The sequence below is a fragment of the Macaca nemestrina genome, chromosome 7 (genome assembly GCF_043159975.1).
Source record: "Macaca nemestrina isolate mMacNem1 chromosome 7, mMacNem.hap1, whole genome shotgun sequence".
Lineage (NCBI taxonomy): Eukaryota > Metazoa > Chordata > Mammalia > Primates > Cercopithecidae > Macaca > Macaca nemestrina.
This window is the reverse complement of record NC_092131.1, coordinates 77,499,511-77,522,212: the sequence shown is the minus strand read 5'-3', so window position 1 is coordinate 77,522,212 and position 22,702 is coordinate 77,499,511. Positions and strand designations below refer to the sequence as shown.

The window sequence follows — 22,702 nt, the reverse complement described above, 5'->3', positions numbered from 1 at the left end:
AAAGGATAGTAGCCAAAGCCGTGGAAGATGTTGGTGGAGCCAGTGGGTAGTTTCCTTTCCTCTTCGTCACATCCCTTAGTTCTGTTCAATTCCATCGTTATCAGGAAGTATTTATATGTGTTCCCAGTTTTAAATAGATTCTCCCTTGTATTTTATTTCTCTTGTTGGTTAATTTGATTGTTGGTTAAATTCTTGCCAAAATAAAAGATATTTTTATTTTGCTTTGCCTGTGAACTACAAGTTGGCATAAATAGGTATTGCCTATATTATCCAGAGATTATTTTGTTAACATTAACTCTCTCTGCTCTACTGATGTGCTCTTAACTTGGGAAAGGAAAACAAGACTGCCGAAGGCTTCTCAATGTTTTTAGCATTTCCTGATGGGATTTATTTATATGTAGTGATTTGGGGCACCTTTGTCCTATCTTCTAAGTTAGCAAAATGTGACTGTCAATGGAAACAGATTAGACTTTACCATGTTAAAACTAATTCTGTTGTCTTTTATTTGTGTATAAATGTTCAGTTGCTTTAACATGATTGAGTACAGCACAGAATGTTTTAATTTCCTAACTTCAAAGATTGAAATTACCCTTATTTGCCTTGCTATTACGCAAACAATGGAAATATCCTTGCTATTAAATTATTTCTCAGAATTCTTAACATCTTTTATTCCTTTATTATTTTGTGTTTTAAGTATTCCATCAATACTTCAGTAATAACATGCTTTCCTACTTTTAAAGCAGGAATTTCGCTAGCAAGTTAACTTTTATTTTGAATGAGCTGTGTCATCACCATGGAAATAGTACTTCACTAGAAATTCTAGTTAATAAAACTTAAGTGTTTAAAGATGTTTCTCTTCAATATCTTTTATTTTGTTAGAGTTTTTTAAATCTAGGCTTCTTCCCAGATGTAGCTGTTATTGTTTAAAATAGTTTTCCACAGTCGTGCTATTTTTACTTTCTTCCTATATGGATGATTTTTGTGCAAAGTGAAGTTTAGAAACGAGGATGGGAAACTGAGAGGATGAAGTAAAGTCACTTTCTTGCCCTATTATAATATGAGGGGTCTGTAGGAAAAACAGTAATAGAGTGAAATATAACATACTATACTTTTGTCATTCCAACCATTTATTGTAACTCTCTAGTCTTTAAATTGCCTATTTATCACCTGAGGCTACCCATGTTCTGCACTACAGGGAATTTCAAGTGATAGAATCTAGTTCCACTCACTCTCTTCTCGCTGTGATACAATTAAAACATATTGCTTAAAAGCACTGCCTCTGAAGTCAGACTGCTTAGTTTTAATCTTGGTTCTGCCACATATTTATGTATAACTTTGGACAATTAACTTTTTTATACCTCCATTTTTTCTTCTTGAATGGTAATTTTATTACTGCTTCTACAGGTTATTGTAAGGATCAAATGACTTAATATAAGGTGCTAAGAATAGTGCCTCGCAAATGAAAGATAGCTATGCTTCTGAACAAAAGGCAGCAGAAACTTCTGCAGACTTAAACGTCCCTGTCTGACAGCTCTGAAGAGAGCAGTGGTTCTCCTAGCATGGTGTTTGAGCTCTGAGAACGGACAGACTGCCTCCTCAAGTGGGTCCCTGACCCCCGTGTAGCCTAACTTGGAGACAACTCCCAGTAGGGGCTAACTGACACGTCATACACCCAGGTGCCCCTCTGAGACAAAGCTTCCAGAGGAATGATTAGGCAGCAATATTTGTTGTTCTGCAATATTTGCTGTTCTTTTGCCTCTGCTGGTGATACCCAGGCAAACAGGGTCTGGAGTGGACCTCCAGCAAACTCCAACAGACCTGTTAGACCTGAGGGACCTGTTAGAAGGAAAACTAACGAACAGAAAGGAATAGCATCAACATCAACAAAAAGGACATCCACACCAAAACTACATCTATAGGTCACCATCATCAAAGACCGAAGGTAGATAAAACCACAAAGATGGGGAGAAAACAGAGCAGAAAAGCTGAAAATTCTAAGAACCAGAGCACTCTTTCTCCTCCAAAGGATTGCAGCTCCTGCCAGCAACGGAACAAAGCTGGACAGACAATGACTTTGACGAGTTGACAGAAGTAGGCTTCAGAAAGTCGGTAATAAGAAGCTTCTCCGAGCTAAAGGAGGATGTTTGAACCCGCTGCAAGGAAGCTAAAAGCCTCGAAAAAAGATGAGACGAATGGCTAACTAGAATAAACAGTGTAGAGAAGACCTTAAATGACCTGATGGAGCTGAAAACCATGGCACGAGAACTACGTGATGCATGCACAACCTTCAGTAGCCATTTCGATCAAGTGGAAGAAAGAGTATCAGTGATTAAAGATCAAATGAATGAAATGAAGCGAGAAGAGAAGTTTAGAGAAAAAAGTAAAAAGAAACAAAGAAAGCCTCCAAGAAATATGGGACGATGTGAAAAGACCAAATCTATGTTTGATTAGTGTACCTGAAAGTGATGGGGAGAATGGAACCAAGTTGGAAAACACTCTTCAGGATATTATCCAGGAGAACTTCCCTAACCTAGCAAGGCAGGCCAACATTCAAATTCAGGAAATACAGAGAACACCACAAAGATACTCCTCGAGAAGAGCAACCCCAAGACACATAATTGTCAGATTCACCAAGGTTGAAATGAAGGAAAAAATCTTAAGGGCAGCCAGAGAGAAAGGTCAGGTTACCCACAAAGGGAAGCCCATCAGACTAACAGCGGATCTCTCAGCAGAAACTCTACAAGCCAGAAGAGAGTGGGGGCCAATATTCAACATTCTTAAAGAACAGAATTTTCAACTCAGTATTTCATATCCAGCCAAACTAAGCTTTGTAAGTGAAGGAGAAATAAAATCCTTTACAGACAAGCAAATGCTGAGAGATTTTGTCATTACCAGACCTGCCTTACAAGAGCTCCTGAAGGAAGCACTAAACATGGAAAGGAACCACTGGTAACAGCCACTGCAAAAGCATGCCAAATTGTAAAGACCATTGATGCTAGGAAGAAACTGCATCAACTAACGGGCAAAATAGCCAGCTAACATCGTAATGACAGGATCAAATTCATGCATAACAATATTAACCTTAAAATGTAAATGGACTAAATGCCCTGATTAAAATACACAGACTGGCAAACTGGATAAAGAGTCAAGACCCATCAGTGTGCTGTATTCAGGAGACCCATCTCATGTGCAGAGACACACATAGGCTCAAAATAAAGGGATGGAGGAAGATCTACCAAGCAAATCGAAAGCAGAAAAAAAAAAAGCAGGGGTTGCAATCCTAGTTTCTGATAAAACAGACTTTAAACCAACAAAGATCAAAAGAGACAAGGCCATTACATAATGCTAAAGGAATCAATTCATCAAGAAGAGCTATCCTGAATATATATGACCCAATACAGGGGCACCCAGATAAATAAAGCAACTCCTTAGAGACTTACAAAGAGACTTAGACTCCCATACAATAATAATGGGAGACTTTAACACCCCACTGTCAACATTAGACAGATCAACGAGACAGAAAGTTAACAAGGATATCCAGGAATTGAACTCACCTCTGCACTAAGTGGACCTAACAGACATCTACAGAACTCTCCACCGCAAAGCAACAGAATATACATTCTTCAATAGTTCAATAAACTGTTGAGAGGTTTTAGCATGAAGGGCTGTTGAATTTTGTCGAAGGTCTTTTCTGCGTCTGTTGAGGAAATGCACTCACTGGTTATCAGAGAAATGCAAATCAAAACCACAATGAGATACCATCTCACACCTGTTAGAATGGTGATCATTAAAAAGTCAGGAAACAACAAATGCTGGAGAGGATGTGGAGAAATAGGAAGGCTTTTACACTGTTGGTGGGAGTGGAAACTAGTTCAACCATTGTGGAAGACAGTGTGGCAATCCCTCAAGGATCTAGAACTAGAAATACCATTTGACCCAGCAATCCCATTACTGGGTATGTACCCAAAGGATTATAAATCATGCTGCTATAAAGACACATGCACACGTATGTTTATTGGGACACTATTCACAATAGCAAAGACTTGGAACCAATCCAGATGTCCATCAATGATAGACTGGATTAAGAAAATGTGGCACATATACAGCATGGAATACTGTGCAGCCATAAAAAAGGATGAGTTCATGTCCTTTGTAGTGACATGGATGAAGCTGGAAACCATCATTCTGAGCAAACTATCACAAGGACAGAAAACCAAACACCGCATGTTCTCAATCATAGCTGGGAATTGAACAATGAGAACACTTGGACACAGGGTGGGGAACATCACACACCGGGGCCTGTCGGGGGATGGGGGGCTCGGTGGAGGGATAGCTTTAGGAGAAATACCTAATGTAAATGATGAGTTAATGGATGCAGCAAACCAACACGGCCCATGTATACATATGTCACAAACCTGCACACTGTGTACATGTACCCTAGAACTTAAAGTATAATTAAGAAAAAAAGGATAGCTATGCTTTTTGTGATTTTTCTTTTTGATGGACTCCACATACAAGTAAAAGAAGGCTGCCTCATTGCTTCTGTAACTTACTAGATAGAAAATAGACATGTTAGGCCAGACATGGTGGCTCACGCCTGTAAGCCCAGCACTTTGGGAGGCCAAGGCGGGCGGATCCCAAGGTCAAGAGATCGAGACCATCCTGGTCAACATGGTGAAACCCTGTCTCTACTAAAAATACAAAAAGTAGCTGGGCGTGGTGGCGTGTGCCTGTGGTCCCAACTACTCGAGAGGCTGAGGCAGGAGACTCACTTGAACCAGGAGGCGGAGGTTGCAGTGAGCCGAGATCACACCACTGCTCTCCAGTCTGGCGACAGAGTGAGACTCCATCTCAAAAAAAAAAAAAAAAAAAAAAAAGAAAATAGACATGTTACTCCACCATGACAATTGGACATCTGTAATTTTTCAAATCCTGTTTTTTATGTCAAAAAGAAAAATGGCAAGGAAATAAACTGTTATAAAACATTTATTTGAGAAAGTTACAAGGTTTATGTTAAGGACCTAGAGTCAGTATTGATAACCTTGTTTTATCTAAAGGAGATTGAATTGCATTCAGTATATTTAATTTGCTAAGACCTAGAATAGTCATTAATTTAAAATATATACAGATACCTTAGAACTAAGATAATTATATTTCAGTCATGCTGGATAATTTCTGCGTACTGTATCTTCCTTCTTAATCATTTACTTGTTGATAGCCATGTTTTATTTCTCACTATTCTTTAGTTGGCATTGAACCATAAAATGCTGCTATTTGTGAGGGAACCCATAGATGTAATGCAAGAAGTTGGGGGAAAGATAAAAAAGATACTTACTTTTATTTTACTTTTATATACAAAAAACTAATGGTTTTTTGTGGGTTTGGTTTGGTTGGGTTTTGGGTTTTGGGGGTTTTTTTGTATTTTACAGAAAGGGTACAAAAGCCATGAATAAAATTAGTCCTAGGCAAGAAAGTTTAGCAACTACTGGCCTGACTTAAAGTTTATGTGAAAGAGGTGCATCACTTCTTATTATAGCATCTATTGTAATTTTTAAAATTGCAATTCATCACTCAAGTGACACATCAGAATATTGACTAAGAGTTTAAAAATATTTACGATAACGTTTGTTACTGGAAATGACCAAGCATCAGGAGGCCTGGTTACATAAGTTGATTTAGCCAAACACTGGACTACTATGTAGTTATGATAAAAGTGAAGTAGACCTATGTATACAGATACAGAAAGAGCTGTAAAATGCATTATTAAATGAAAAAAGATATATGTACACTGTAATCCCATTTTAAAAAAGATTAAGAGGATATACATGTGCTATTATATGCATCAGTATTTTTCTAGAAGGATACACAAGCATATTAACATGTTTTTCTGTTTCTTGTTTGAAATTTTAATCATATACATCTAATACTTTCATTAAAATACACAAAATTACATTTGTATGTAACAAAAGATTGGGAGGAGGTCTTTTAAATTTCAGATCTGTATTTTGTCTTTGGAAACCTTAGAAAGGGCAACAAGATTCTATTTTGATGAGACTTAGAAAACAGTTATTTAACGTAAGATTACTTTTTCCTAGGATTTCCATTTAAACAGGGTTAATTTGGAAGAATCTTCAGGAGTGGAAAACTCTCCAGCTGGTGCTAGACCAAAGAGAAAAAACAAGAAGTCTTATGATTTAACTCCGGTTGATAAATTTTGGCAAAAACATAAAGGAAGGTAAGCAAAATATCAATAAGTAAAAGATCCATTTTTTTAAAGAGAAATTAAGGTGTCATCCACCTTAATGAATTTGAGAAAAAATTCAAAAGGGTCCTGTAGGTTCATTCACCCAATGAGTGGAAGCTATAATTATAATGTCCGTAGACATTTGTCTTTATTTCTCCATTTCTCACTGATTCCTAGGTTGTTTTTTGTTAATTATTGTTTTATAGGGACCGCTTCTTCTTTCAATGAGATCATCCCATGTGATTTTGAAGCTATTACAGATAGTCTTTTTCAGTTTTGTTGCTGTCTCCACTGGCACCATTTCTGCCTTTCACTGAAATTGGTTTTTGTGATTTTGGGGATGATTTTTTTCCTTTTTGTTCCATGTTGCCCTCTTGTAAAACTTGTTTTAGATACTTGTGGAGAGAGTATCTAAGCCTGAAGCCTAGAAATGTATTCAAAGTACATTAGAAACAATGAGTGATAAAACTGCATTAATTTGCTGTGTGGTTTACTGTGGGCAGATATACATATCCCATGTGATGCTATGCCCCCTTAAAGTTTAGGGTACTTCATAGGCTCAGTTACTGCTGTAAAAGTTATCTAGTGATCATTATGGCTAGAGCAATCACTCTAAACAAACAAAAATATTATTCCTCAGATAAAAAGAATACTGTTCATCAACAATTATGAAAATACGATTTTTAAAAAATATTTCAAAATGTGTGTGTGTCCTTGATACAGCTGTTCTTTTTGGCCTTATATTTATTGTTTAAAGAGAAGTAGAATATAGACTTGGTTCAACATGCTGGGTTTTCAATGTGTTTTATCTTTTTTTTACTTACAACTTTTTTTAAAGCTGGAAAATCAAATCGCCATAACAAAGATTTGACTTTCTCTGCGGAGAAAAGTCCCTATCTTTCTCTTTCTCACTATGGCAGTTTTAGGTACTATTTTAATTAATTTTAATTATTTTAAATAATACTCTTCCCTTTGGGATTCCATAATCTACATTTCCCTCCAGAATGGTGAAGGACAAGAAATTACTTTTATTAGAGAGGCATTATTTATAGAGAATACAGAATATTTTGAAGTTGGCATTCCCTAATAGAGAAAAGCTTAAGAAAAAAATCTCTTTATTCAAATATGGAAATTTTGAATTTTTTTTTAGAACATATGTTTAAGAACAATCTAAGAGGTCAGTTGAATAGTAAGAATTTTAACCTCATATTCATTAAGTAGGAGTAGTTCTTTTGCTCTGCATCTTACTACAGTAGTAACATGGACACAAAGACACTTGGAGATAGCATAAACAAGTGACGTAAACCTCTCTGAGCTTCACTTTCCTCATCAGTAAAATAGGGAGATAATAATTCTACCTATTACCCTATTTCAGAAGGTTTTTAAGAAGATTGAGATAATGAATTTAAAGGAGTAATTTGCCCAAGTCATCCAGCTTTCGTTAGTAAAGCCAAGGATGAAACCCAGGTCTTGCAGACCATAAAGCACCCGGTCTTAACCATGAATGGTTAAGTTATGATAGTTACCTCAACAGATTCATCAGGACTAAATGAGGTTGCAGTGAGCCGAGATCATGACATTGCACTCCAGCCTGGGCTATAAGAGTGAAACTCCGTCTTAAAAAAAAAAAAAGAAAAGATAAATTCTTAGCATGGTGTTTGATGTACAGTAAAATTGCTCAATAAATGTGAGCAATTATTCTCTATTAACTCTGAGACCTAAAGATATCAGAGATTTTGAGTATTATCCAGTGAAACTCGCACATTTTACAGATAAAGCTAGGGCCCTGAGAGGGTGAGAGCTTGCCTATAAAGGAAGTGTCCATTATAATTGGATGGAACAAGGGTTTCTGACTCCCCAGTGCAATGCTGAGGCCTCAGTGCTATTTTGCCAACATAAACTCAGCTGGAACTGGAGTAAATGCCTGTGGTTGTGAGGTGAAATTGAACTATGTTCCTCAGAATCCTTTCTGAACTCCTGTTTCTGCTAGTCTCTGTTGGATAAAATGTGCTCATTATTAGTGAGGTATTTTCAGATGTCAGAGCTGAGGAAGAGGGGAAAGGTTCTTGTTCCATTGTTAATGAGACATGACCTCTTCTTTCTTAAAGGAGAAAAGGCTTCTGGCCTCCCCCTAGGCTGTAGATGAAAAATATTCATTTTAAGAAACATTTCATGATCAACATGTATTCACCTACAGTTTGTCAAGATTAGTACAGTGTTTTCTACATGAGCTGCTCATGATTGCAGATCACTTCTGCCTAAAGTCTGTGTAAGTTACTGCTAAACCACAGTGTCCTAGAAGAAGACATCAGGTATTAGGCCACCGAAGCTGTGGCCCAAATGCTATTTTCACCAGTAGTGTTCTGGGAGATTATGAGTTCTGAGTTACAAGAATTTTTTCACAGTTACTTGCAGGTGATATTTTTAAATGGTATCTTTGTAGTTGTATGGACCCTTTGACATTATGTATTTATTTGGGTAGGAATATTTAATGGATATTTGATATACCATGACTTGTCTTCCATTGATTTTCAGTCATGTAAATATTTTACCTTTTCTTTTAAAAACATATAGGTGAAGAGAATGTATGATGTTGTTAATGAAAAATAGAAATGAAATTTAAATTTTAGATGTAAAGTATTATATGCATTTTAAAGAAATAGTATTTATAGATATCAGAAAGATATGTAGTTGTATTTATGCTGAATGTTTTCTGCCTTTGTTATATATAACATTCAAATCCAAATAAGTATATTTAAAATAGTAAATCTTCATTGTGTGTATTTTAGAATTCACACAAAAATCCGTCTTTTAATGTCATACTCATAGTTCTTGTGGAATACTGTTTTAGTCCATTCCCAGAAGTTGCAGAATCAGTTCAGCAAGAACTAGAATCTTACAGAGCACAGGAAGATGAGGTCAAACGACTTAAAAGCATTATGGTAAGAATCTGTTTGTTTTCTAAGAATTGTAGGAAAGAGGAGGGTTATCTGTCTAAAGAGATTTGGGTTTTTTCCTTATAAAAATTCAAGGCCATTTAATGCTTTTATAACAAAAATATTTTCAACTTGCATAAGTGATCAAAAAGAAATCTAAATATTGAGAAGAGAAGAAAATTAAATATTAATATAAATATGATTTGAAAAAATATATAATGTAGCTTCATTTTAGAGATATATATTCCAGTGCTTCTCATTCTACCATACTTCAATGTAACTTCAGATTTCAGCTCTATTATTTATTGCTATGTGACCTGTGGCACGTCTCTGGGCCTCTCTCCTTATCCAAAAAATGCCAGCTGATCACTTAGTCATCTAACCATTAGACTGGCCATTACTAGAACTTTTATGTAACTGTCATAAATATGTATGCTTGCACCTCAGAGGAGGAGAATTGCTATTCTAGGTGACTTTAAAATCTTACTGTATATCAATAATCTTAGGAATGTGTTGATTTTTATGGTTGGGCCTGGGATTTTTGAGTAGCTATTGGGACCTTTTTTCTTTACAAGGGACTAGAAGGTGAAGATGAAGGAGCCATAAGTATGCTTTCTGACAATACTGCTAAGCTAACATCAGCTGTTAGGTAAGTGAACAATATATCCTCTTTGAAGTCTTTCTGTTGATAGGATTTTATTTATTTATTTTATTTAACTAAAATATTGTTAATGTTTTTACCTAGTAGGAAACTATAGGCAATAGCAAATATAACTTTGAATTTAAAGAACTAAGTTATATTTAACTAAATGTTTAAGCTGATTTTAGTTCCCACTTAGATATAGGAGATCATTCATTCTTTCACCAGTTAGAACTGTGTAATAGGGGTAATTTTATAAGGAAAATACTATTAATGATAAAGTAGGCCAAGTGATTATTAATTTTATTATCGATACTCTTTTCTTCACTAAAAGTTAAGCAGTGTTTTTCTGTACTTTGAATGCCATTAAGGAGGGAGGAGGCTGGGTGCGGTGGCTCATGCCTGTAATCCCAGTACTTTGGGAGGCCAAGGCAGGCAGATCACAAGGTCAAGAGATTAAGACCATCCTGGCCAGCATGGTGAAACTCCATCTCTACTAAAAAAAATTTGAAAATTAGCCGGGAATGGTGGCGCATGCCTGTAGTCCCACCTACTCAGGAGGCTAAAGCGAGAGAATCACTTGAACCCAGGAGGCAGAGGTTGCAGTGAGTCGAGATCGTGCCATTGCACTCCAGCCCAGGCGACAGATAGAGACTCTGTCTCAAAAAAAAGAAGGAGGGAGGAAATGTGTTTTAGAAATACAGATAAAACATATTTCCATTAATTTGATTTTGTTTATACCGCCAAAATTTGGAATCAGAAAGTAAAATGGTAGAAATAATATTTGGGAGCCAGATTTTTAAAAATAAGAAGCATTTCACTTGTATTAATAAATACTGTAGGTATTCAAGCCTAGAGATTAAATTAGTTGATAGTTTAACTTGTCATCTTGTCACTGTTTCAATGTTCTGCGTTTCCACAGAGTAAACACCAGACATGGGATAAAGTCTGCATCATTTTAGAAAATTTATTGGTTAATATTTAATTTTTTGATACTTGCAGTTCTTTGCCAGAACTCCTTGAGAAAAAAAGACTTATTGATCTCCATACAAATGTTGCCACTGCTGTTTTAGAACATATAAAGGTAAATTTAACTTTTTCTCCCCGCAATATGACTTGGGTTTACATAGGGTTTTATGCTTTGTAAGATGCTTTTATATTCATTATCTTACTGAGCCCCCACTGTAACATGAAGTATAATTATGGAAGACAGCAGTATTGTAGTTTTTTTTTTTTGTTTGTTTGTTTTTTTTTTGCAAATAAGGAAACCTAGGAATCTAGAAAGATAAGTGATTTCCAAGGTCACATGTTTAGTAAATAGAAGTGGGAATCTATGATATTTTCAATATATTGCACTGCCTCAATATCGCTGCTGTACGTACTGCTGTATTAATAGTAGACTTGTGTCTCGGCATCAGTAATACAGATTTGGAAATCTCTTACCAGAGTTCTATCTAAAATATCCGTTAATAACATCACTTTTATTTATGTGACTTTGTTCTGAACCTTTTAAATTTAGATGAATCTGTTAGCATCAAAGCTTCTTACTGTGTATCATTGAATTGTGATTTTGAAACAAATATGTTGGGAGTTCTATATATTGTTTTAGTTCTTTTTCTCACTACCATGTTATGACTACCCCATTTTCAGCTTAATCAGTCCTCCAGTATTCTGCTGTTACTTATTCTCCACACTTGGAGCTGAATTTCCATGGCAAATTGACCATATGCTAAAACTTGGCTAATATTGACCCCTACTTTCCATTTTATATGATGCATTTGAAACTGCTTAAAAAGCTGAATGTAATTGCTGGCTGTCAGAGATGTTGATAACACCTGGGATTTATTGAGAAGGGACTTAAAGGCATTATTTAAATAATTTTAAAAGCCATAAAAGCATTAGAAAGGCATTAACATAGATAATGGGCATCCTGCAGCATGCAGTTTAAACCTGCATGATTTCTATTATGCCAACAACCTAATTTTTTTCTTTGTTTCACATCTTGGTACTTGATATTTTTCAGGTTCATACAGAAATAGAAGCATAACTGCAGTCTGTAGGTGATTCTGCTGATGTTTTCACTTCTCTATGTAGCGTCTCTGTGAAATGGCAAAAGAGTGTTCACATCTGTTTACCTAAGGTCATTGTCTCTTGTGGAGGTGATACAGATACAGATATAGATATATAGATATATCATCAGGTGAAATACAACAGAGAGCTATATTGAGAATTTCCTTCAGATCGGAGACTAGAGCTTACAGTTTGAGAAAATTTTGGTTAATTTACTTATCCAATCATGTTTATTGAATGGCTCTATGTATATTGTACTAGGCCCTGAAGATACTGTAGTAAACAAGACAGACAAGTTCTCTGTTCTCTTGGAGCTTATATTGTAGTGACAGTAAATGGAGTAAGCAAATTAGAAAACAAGATAACTTCAGGCATTTCAGTGATATGAGAACAACAAAACCTGGGTAGGGTGATGTGAGGCAATGGGATGTGAGAATGGCTGAGAGGTCTACTCTGGAGTAAGTGGTGAGCGAAATCACCTTTGATGAGGTGATGTTTGAGTTGAGACAGGAATCACAGGAAGGAGCCAATTAGTGAAGATCTCAGGGCCAACCATGCCAGGCAGAGGGAATAAGAAGTGCAAAGGCCCTACAACAAACAAATTCGGTGTGTTTGAGAACGTAGAAGATAAATGTGCTTTATTGAGGAGGGAAAGAGTGGTGGGTAGGATATGGGATCAAAAAAAAGTAGAAATGTAAGTATGATAACTCATTAGAGGTTAATGACATGATCTGATTTATGTTTTAAAATAAAGAAGACTGTGGAGGATAAAGGGACGATGAGTTCTGGAAATAAAAGTGGAACTGTAAGAAAACTATTATAGATGTCTAGGTGAAAAATGATTTATAAGACATAATTTACTTGTGAAATTTTTTATGATGCTTATTTATAATTTTACACTAATGATTTTAGATGACTTTTTCAGATCAGTTTTTGCTACCAGAGGCCATCTGTCTGAGATAGTTTAATATGCTGCCGTGCCTGACCTAAACAATTCTACTTGAAGACTTCTTGGTCTTATAAAAGAAAGTGTTTCCTTTAGGGTTGCTGGTTCTCTGGCAGAGCATCTTATGCCGAGAAACTAATTTGTCATTCAAGATATTGAGTGCTTTTATGTAAAAGATAGATTTTATTTATTTATTTATTTATTTATTTATTTTCGACAGGATCTCTCCCTGTCACCCAGGCTAGAATACGGTGGCACGATCATAGCTCACTGCAGCCTTAACCTCCTGGGCTCAAGGATCCTCCTGCCTTGCCTCCCTAGTAACTAAGACTATTGGTGCATTCCACCACACCCAGCCAGAAAAATAGATATTATTGAATCATATCTTGCTAAAGATCCTTTTCTTTTTTTTTTTTTTTTTTTTTTTTTTGAGACGAAGTCTCGCTCTATCGCCCAAACTGGAGTGTAGTGACCAGATCTCAGCTCACTGCAAGCTCCGCCTCCTGGGTTCGCGCCATTCTCCTGCCTCAGCCTCCCGAGTAGCTGGGACTACAGGCGCCCGCCACCTCGCCCAGCTAGGTTTTTTTTTTGTATTTTTTAGTGGAGACGGGGTTTCACCGGGTTAGTCAGGATGGTCTCGATCTCCTGACCTTGTGATCCGCCCGTCTCAGCCTCCCAAAGTGCTGGGATTACAGGCTTGAGCCACCGCGCCCTGTCAAGATCCTTTTCATCACAAGATCTGATTTAAACAAAGTGTGCTATTGAGGGCATTCGCTTTACAGAGGGAAAATATTGTCATCGATGGAACACACTACTCCTAGTTGGGTCATTCTAAGAAGTCCAATTAAAAATCAGAAGTTTGCCGGGCACGGTGGCTCATGCCTGTAATCCCAGCACTTTTGGAGGCCGAGGCGGGCGGATCACAAGGTCAGGAGATCGAGACCATCCTGGCTAACCCCCATGTTGACATGGTAACTCTGTCACCATGCTGGAGTGCAGTGGCGCGCTCTCAGCTCACTGCAACCTCCAACTCCTGAGATCAAGCAATTCTTCTGCCTCAGCCTCCTGAGTAGCTGGGACTACAGGCATGCGCCACCACGCCCAGCTAATTTTTGTATTTTTAGTTGAGACAGGATTTCACCATGTTGGGCAGGATGGGCTCCATCTCTTGACCCCGTGATCCGCCCGCCTCAGCCCCACAAAGTGCTAGGATTATGGGTGTGAGCCACTGCGCCCGGCTGTAAATTTTTTATTAGCTAGAAGATTGTGTCATGCAGAGGTCTCATCATTTCTCTTCGTATTTGACTATATTAGTTTTACATATTTCTTCTTTTGTTAAGAGTATAGCGGCCTCTTACATTTCCTTCAATCGTTTTCTAAGGAAGAAATTAATCTTTTTAGAAGTCCTGGCAGTTACCCTGCAATTGATGTTTGGGTGGAAAATTAGAGCACACCAGTTTGTCATAACTTTAAGAAACATTTTCACTTTATTGATATTCTGAGGATTTTAGTGATTTGGGTAATTTGGGTCTGAGAAAGAGTAAATTGTTGAATACTCATTTGTTTTGAGTAATCTGTATTTTTAAACCCTTTCTTTAGTTGTTTTTTCATCCTTAATAGAAATGCAACTTTCCCACTTGCTGGTCATTAAAGAATGGCTTCTGGGATTACTTACATAATTTGTAGACAGCCTATTTTAATTATTCTTAGCTCACCTATGTAGCTAACCTGAATAAAGTACTCTTTAGCTCCAGATACCTAAAGAAAAGTAACCTACTTGTAAGGCATAGTTGATGAGATGAGAGAGGAAATGGTATCACGTGTTCTTTCCCCCAGTGTTCCCATCTTACAGGAAGAGCACCCACATCTAAATGCTCCAACCAACTGGATATAGCTGGTAAAGAATAAGGTATCAATAAACTTTGTGAGGCAAGGCTTAATTGTTACTGGATCCTCATTTTTGTTTTACTGGTTCTTATAGACAGTCTTATAGGGACTGAATTAGATCTAAGACATCATCTGATTAGGTGATGTCTGTACTCTAAAGAAGGCTTAACCCTTGTTGGCAATGCTAGCTTTTCACTAGTGTTCCTTCTGAGGACTGATTTTTTATTTTTATTTTTTGGTTCAACTGCCTTATATTTTTATGGGGAAGATAAGCTTTCAAAATAAAGTAGAAACTCTCTTAACTGATCTCTACTTAGTCAACACACCAAATTAACTGTTGCCCTCTGTAAACCATAGTGGCCAGTAGCCACATTATTAACATGTTGATAACTCATAACAATTTCCTTATTATCCTGTGCCTTTTTCTGCTCTCATGATTGGATTTTTTTTTTTTTTTTTGCTTACTAATGAGTTATTTGTGTTTTAATGCATTTGTGTCAATTGTATGAGTATGAAAAGAAGATTGTTTCTATAAAACTAAGTTGCATATCTTAGACTCAGTGAACATGAGTCTTTAAATATTGTTTGAATTAGGTGTAGGTAAAAAACCTTCACCATAAAAGATTGGAAAACCTCAGAAAATACTATATTGTACTGAAATTACTTTGCAATGTCTCTGAAATTTTTTATTCCACTCCAAAAGAAGCAAACCTGGAAATCATAGGTGATTTCCAATAGGTGTGCTTTATGCAAGAAAGAAAAAAAAATGTCAGTCAGTGAATCTCTATACTCAAAGAGGAAATCTTGGACATAGATCAGTGATTGACAGACTGTATATTTTGGGTCTTAAAACATACAGCATAGATCCTGTTTTATTCTTCACATAAACTGACTTTTTTTTTTTTTTTTTTTTAACATTAACTGACTTTGATTCACTGATCACTATTGCTCCTGATCACATTAGAGGTCTTTTACTATACTAGAAGTCAGAACATTTCTCTGGCTGGATTTTGTGCTGATTTGTTTAAAATGATCTCTTGTCCAGTATACATATCAAGTGAAAGTTCTTTTTACCTTGGTGTCTTCAAGACAGAGGAAAAATATATTCTGTATCAGAAAGGTCACAGTGGATGAGCTATCACTTGTCTTTTATCTCTTCCCATCTCAAAATAAGATTAATTACTATGAGAATCTGAAGTGTTTTGTTTTTTATTGCAAGTATGACAAAAGATAGCTCTCCAGTGAGTGGAATATCCTTCAACTCCTTACTGTGAATTTCTGGAACTACTTCTACATCTCAAAAAAAAAAAAAAAAAAAAAAAGGAGTATGAAATCAACTTTCTCTTGCTCTTGGCTCTCACTTCCCTAATACCTGCTTTTGTGAGGATGAAGCATTGTCATTTAGCAAGACCCAGTTTAATAGATTCATAAAGATTAAATTTAGAGGAATAAAGACATCTCAAAACTCAATAATGAGAAAGCAAACTACCTGTATAAGCTAAGGTTCCCCAGAGAAACAGAACTAATCCTTGGCTGAAAATACGAACATAAGATGTGGGGTGTTTTTTTTTCTTTTAAAAGGAGAATAAACTTTTTTTTTTTTCACTGTTATGTTAGATATTTAACATAATAGGTATATTCCCGCATTCTACGGAGGAATTGAATCTCAAAAATACTGAATACTTGGCTTAAGACCATCTACTAAAGCCTGAATTTTAACTTGGGTTTTTAAGTCCCATGTTCTCTCTACCATGCTGTAGTTCCGTAAAACATATCTACTAAAATTCAATGAGAATTGCTTGCTCTTTTGTAATCCCTTTGGAGTAACCATAGGATTAAGAATAATTTAAACTGAAAAAATAACAACCAAGCAAGGTGTGATGGCATGCACCTGTAATCCCAGCCACTCAGGCTGAGGTGGAAGGATCACTTGAGCCCAGGAGTTCAAGTCCAGTTGACCAACATGGCAAGACCCCCATCTCATAAAAGATAAAAATAACAAAAAATAGAGAGTAGTAGGGAACCTCTATAGTCTGTGATTTTTCTCTGTTGATTTCCCTCTGTTGATTTCCTGTTTTTAATTTCACTGGTTCTGCTCTAATTTTTATTACTCATTTTCTTCTGCCTATTTTGGATTTAACTTGCTGTTCTTTCTCTAAGTATATATTTTAAGAGTTCAACATTCAGCTGGGCGTGGTGGCTTACGCCTGTAATCCCAGCACTTTGGGAGGCCAAGGCAGGCAGATCACTTCAGGCCAGGAGTTCGAGACCGGCCTGGCTGACATGGCAAAACTGCATCTCTACTAAAAATACAAAACTTAGCCGAATGTGGTGGCACATGCCTGTAGTCACTCAGGAGGCTGAGGCATGAGAATTACTTGAACCCAGGAGGCAGAGGTTGCAGTGAGCTGAGATGGTGCCACTGCACTCCAGCTGAATGACAGAGTGAGACTCTGTCTCAAAAAAAAAAAAAAGCGCTCAACATACTGGTTGAATAAATTAAAACGAAATGATTTCTGAGAGCCATAGAAAACAAGACAACACTTTACAAATGTCACAGAAATATCATAAAGCAGTTTTCACTATTTCATGATAATAAGGTCACTTCTGTTTATATTTTTTATACTTGCCATTATAAAGATCACTTTGTGTACATTTTAAATTTTTTATTATATAGATCATTTTAGTCTGAATTTAAGTATTTTTAGCACAAGTCAATACATAGGATAAACTTACAGATTAAATATTGTGTTCATATTCTAAAATAGATTTAAGGCAGCTCCCTCAAATAGCACATAGAATGAAAACAATCCAATAAAAGCTCAAAAATAATTCAGTAAAAGCTCAATAGTTATAATGTTAATTCTCAAATTTGGCTTTGAATTTTCTCACAGCCAAGATAAAAAAGAGAGAGATGATTAAGATTTAAAAAAAAAAAAACAAAAAAACCTTCTGTCAGAAAGATTTTCTGTTTTTTATTCTAAGCAAACCATTTCTTAGCATCACATTATGAAAGACATTGCTCAGATTGGGCATTATCTAGAATGAATAAAGTGATGTGATGATGTAGTATTCAATATCAGTTACCCTTATAGATTTCATGTGACTGTTTCATATAGCAGCTTTCATGAAAGCCAGGGATATAATAATAAATACAATTCAATGAGAGCAGTTCTATGAGTTACTGACGTAGCAAAGTCTAAGTTTATTGCCCTCTAATGGTTCCTCTGTATACGTCCTGTTGTTAAACTAAGAATAGAATTTTTAGTATCTGGAGTGGAAAGATTGCATATTCTTTGAATAATCTGTAATATCATTTTTTCATTTTGACTTTTGATAGGAGTGAGATAACAAGTTGAGGTTATACATTCTGATTTAGGCCTGGAATGCTAGAAATTCGATGCTCTTGGTTGAGAGAAAAAATGCATATATTTGGAAATGAGATAACCAACTAGTAAGATTGATAATCTGTTGTGGAAATTGAAGATATAACCAGATTTCTCACTTTGATAGTATACTGTCCTATCTGTGCACAGAAGAGAGGTAGAAGTAAAAAGAGGAATTTTATTCAAGATTCCTAAGTCACTATGGCACATGAGCTAAGTTCATTGTAGCTTGGGAACCCAACGAGTAAATATTTTCAGCCACTTGTATCATAGAACACCTTTAAATAAATTTTATGGACCATCTTGGTTTTTTGTAACGTAATTTTTCACATTGACAAACCCATGCATATAGTGGCAAGCCCACCAGTATGAATTGCAGCAAAATGCACACCTGAATAACTGAAAATAAATTAAAAACGGCTATTTTGTTATATTATACAAAGCAACAGATGGTTATAATACAGCATTACTGGTGCTACCCACCTGGATATCCAAATACAGCCCTGAAAGATGGCAGAAATGAAACATGTGAAGAAGTAAGAAAAAAACAGGAATGGCTAGAATATAAACAGTCTTCAACTTAGGTGTAGGTTATATCCTGAAAGTCTGGTTCTAGGTTCATTGTAGCTTGGGATATACTTTTTTTAATGACCAAAATGTATTTATTTAATATACATCACAAGGACTCAGCTGAGGCTTAATTTAAAAGACAAAAACAAAAATAATACCACAGCTGGTGATACAGAGTCTATACAGAAATCACAAAAAAAGACCATCTAAGGAAAAGTTAAAAGACAACACAAGGACAGGCTGGGCAGCCTGGGTCAGGGCTCCTGACTGGTGACCTGCTTTGAGTAGGTTTCTTGCAGATACTTCTTAAAAGCTGTGGAGTTTTTCCAGAATTTGGCAGCATGCGTGTTTAAGGGGCTATCAATGTTGGGTTCTCCTAGTAGGCTGGAGATGGAGAGTGTTCTAGATGGAGAGCAGAATGGTCCTGATGTCATACAGGGCAGACCACTTGTCCTTCAGGATGTCCAGGCATATGCATATGTTACCCTGGGTGTCCACACTGGGGTAGTAGCAGGGCGTGAGGAACTTCACCGTGGAAGCATTGTAAGGGTAGCCACTGGGGAACTCTAGCGAGTGCTTATACCTCAGGTCTTCATAGACTGTGCCAGCTGCTCCATGGATGGCTACCCATGTGAAAAGGTGGTCTGCTTCAGGGAAGGCAGAAATGCCTTTGTCACCACACATCATGAGTCATGAGTTCCTGCTGTTTTGCCCATGGGACCCTGCGTGGCACCCCAGCTTGGCTCGGCTCCTTTATAGGAGGCTGCGATGCTAGTGGTGGCTGGTTCGCAATTTGGGGAGGCCATCCAGGCGATGCTGGCAGAGAGACAGGAATTCGGAGAGCTCACGACTGCAACTGTGGGGGTACACTTTCCTATAGATATTACGTGGTAGGTAGGTTTCTGTCTCACAAACCCTATCTAATTCGTAATCTGGAATATTCCTAATGTAGCATTGCAACAGAGAAAGGTTTATCATTCCCTCTACCTCCGGAGAAGTAGGGAGAAAGGAGGTATAACTCCTTATTCCCTTCTGTCTTTCTTTTCACTGCTGAATGGTAATTGGGGATAGAATTGGGGTCTGAAGAACAGGGAAGGCCAAGAAGGATCACTCTAGACTTGGTCATCAACCCAGTCATTAGACTGAGGTAAGAAATGAGAATTATCCACGTATGTTTATTGCGGCACTATTCACAATAGCAAAGACTTGGAATCAGCCCAGATGTCCATCAGTGACAGACTGGATTAAGAAAATGTGGCACATATACACCATGGAATACTATGCAGCCATAAAAAAGGATGAGTTCGTGTCCTTTGTAGGGACATGGATGCAGCTGGAAACAGTCATTCTCAGCAAACTATCGCAAGAACAGAAAACCAAACACCGCGTGTTCTCACTTATAGGTGGGAATTGAACAATAAGATCACTTGGACACGGGAAGGGGAGCATCACACACCGGGTCCTATTATGGGGAGGGGGGAGGGGGGAGTGATAGCATTGGGAGTTATACCTGATGTAAATGACGAGTTGATGGGTGCTGATGAGTTGGTGGGTACAGCATACCATCATGGCACAGGTATACATATGTAACAAACCTGCACGTTGTGCACATGTACCATAGAACTTAAAGTATAATTAAAAAAAAAAAATTATGTCATCTACAAAGACAAAAAAAAAAAAAAAAGGGAATTATCGCTAGCGGTGAATAGAGTTCTAGAACAGTAGTGTCTGTAGCTAGACTGGGGAGAGAAATAGTAAACAGAAGGAAAAATCCCTGCAATTAATTATATGAAGGAAAAGGGAATTTGTTTTGTGTCCTTTCTTGGTCATCTGGCAAATGTCCCAGGTTATGGATTTTCAAAAAGCAAACCATGTGTACTACCTGTACTTCTCAGATAAGAGTTTTTTAGAGACAAGTCTCACTATGTTGCCCAGGCTTCTGTTGAATTCCTGTGCTCAAGTGATCCTCCTGCCTCAGCTTCCTGAATAGCTGGGATTACAGGTGCATGCCACAGTGTCCAGCTTTAGCGTCAGATAAGTTTTAAGATTATTCCTTTTTGGTGAGAAGGGACAAGCTAGTTTTAGAAAGGGCTCCCTTCCTTTGTTCTTTCCAAACCCTGTGGGCCGTGGCCAGTCAAATGTCTAACACAATCTGTATATGTGTGTATGTGTGCACAGCATGTTAATGTTCATTTGATATAATATAAATTGAGGCAGTGTACTGAAAAAATGAATGTAAAATCAGTCTGATTGTTTACCTAATGACCAAAATTTGGAGAAAAGCACTAGAATTTATTTTAATGAGATTCCTCCCATAGAATGTCCTTGTAAAAGGATTTTTGAGAAATGCATGGCTCTCAGAGTTTATATTCATTATATATAATCTGTATTCCATGCTTTTGATTGTCTAGAATGTTCCCCTTTTACTCACTTATTCTTAATATTTATTGAAGCTACCAAAGAATCTCAGTTTATCTTGACCTTGTTATTTTGTTTTATATTTTTAATTTGTTCATTTTTTATGTCACTCTTATTACCCAAACTGTACTCTTTTGAGCCCATGTTATATAAGAAGAATTAATCTTTGGAATTACAGAATTTGTTTCTCTTAGTGTTTTTCCTCATTTCAAGAATTTGAGAAAAGGCCCATAGAAGGAAGCAATAAGTTGTTCTTGAGGGTAGTGTAATTTTCCCTATTATCTATGGTATACATTAGAGTATGACCTGGATTTGAATCTCAACTCTGTACTACTTCTACTCTGGTAATCTTGAAGAAATACATGTTTATGTCTGTTTCTTCATCTTTAAGTGAGATTAATAATTCCTAGCTCATAGTTTTATTTGGAGAATTAAATGAGATCATGTAAGTTAGTAATTTTTGAACCCTGTTCTCTGGTACCCTAGAGCTGTATGGAGACATTTAATGGATCACTTGTATCTATTTTGTGTTTAGGGTTCTGCAGAAGATTTGGTGTGAGAAAGAGGGTCCTGAGGCTCTCTTTTTAAAAACACTTGAAAGCCGTAGTTGTAAGTAAAGTGCCTTACACATGGTAGGTGCCGAAGAGATACTAGTTCTCTTATGCAGGTTAGAAAATCTGTATAGCACGTCACTCCGTTTCCTCTTAGATGGTGCTCCCTGATAATCAGTATATTAAAGGGCTGTTACTTTTAACAGCTTTATTGAGATGTAACTTACATACTTTGCAATTCATCAATTTAAAACATATCATTCAATAGGTTTTAGAATATTTACAGAGTGGTTGCAACCACAATCTAATTTTAAAGCATTTTTGTCATCTCAAAAAGAAACCCCCTACCTAGTGGCAATCACATTAAGTTGTTTTTGGACCCTATTTCCATTGTTCGTTAGAAGTTGATGTTATAAGTAAGTTACTACATCTCAAAAGGAGCAAAGTGAACCAATTGCCTGTACTTAACATAAGTCAGTGAGCCATGTTCTTTTTACTGATTTATATAGTTACAGAAATTAGATTCTGCTATGGCATTTAGCATATTTAGATTATTTATTTATTTATTTATTTAGAGACAGGGTCTCACTGTGTTTCCCAGGCTAGTCTCAAACTCCCAAGGCTCAAGCGATCCTCTCACCTCAGCCTCCCACGTACCTGGGACTACAGGCATGTGCCATCACACCTTAGCATACTGAGTTTTATATATTTAGTCACAAAAGACTAGATTATTTATGTTTTCCACTTCCAGAAGTTCATTCATCTACTTTCATGACTTTTAAAAATGATTGCTTGGTCTGTGTACGTCCTGTTCTTGGTTTCGAAATTCAACAAATGCAAGTGCTTGTTATAAGCCAGGTGCTGTGTTAGACTCCTAGGGTTAAACAGTTAATTAGATATGCTCTAAGGAGTTTACAGTTTTAGACACATAAGCAAAGGACAGTAATATACTGTGATCTTTGTTATTATGATGAGGTGTGTAAAGTGCTGTTGATACACAGATAAAGGAGTAATGAGTTATTTTGGCCAAGGAGGACACTGGGAGAGGGTCAGA

At 36.8% G+C, this 22,702-nt stretch overlaps 1 protein-coding gene and 1 pseudogene across 3 annotated transcripts in view; one reads left to right on the top strand and one right to left on the bottom strand.

The window, feature by feature from the left end:
* Positions 1-22,702, top strand: part of LOC105477929 (sec1 family domain containing 1) — a 103,832-nt gene that overhangs the window by 40,216 nt on the left and 40,914 nt on the right. For all 3 annotated transcript variants that reach the window (XR_985029.3, XM_011734796.3, XM_011734795.3), the window contains 4 exons: positions 6,096-6,235; positions 9,096-9,186; positions 9,756-9,829; positions 10,823-10,904. Coding sequence is in view for 2 of the 3 variants with exons in the window: in XM_011734796.3 (XP_011733098.1) it covers positions 6,096-6,235; positions 9,096-9,186; positions 9,756-9,829; positions 10,823-10,904 (387 nt within the window). In the remaining variant the exon portion in view is untranslated. The remainder of the gene's footprint in view (positions 1-6,095; positions 6,236-9,095; positions 9,187-9,755; positions 9,830-10,822; positions 10,905-22,702) is intronic.
* On the bottom strand, positions 18,818-19,485 carry LOC112425959 (ubiquitin-conjugating enzyme E2 C pseudogene; annotated as a pseudogene).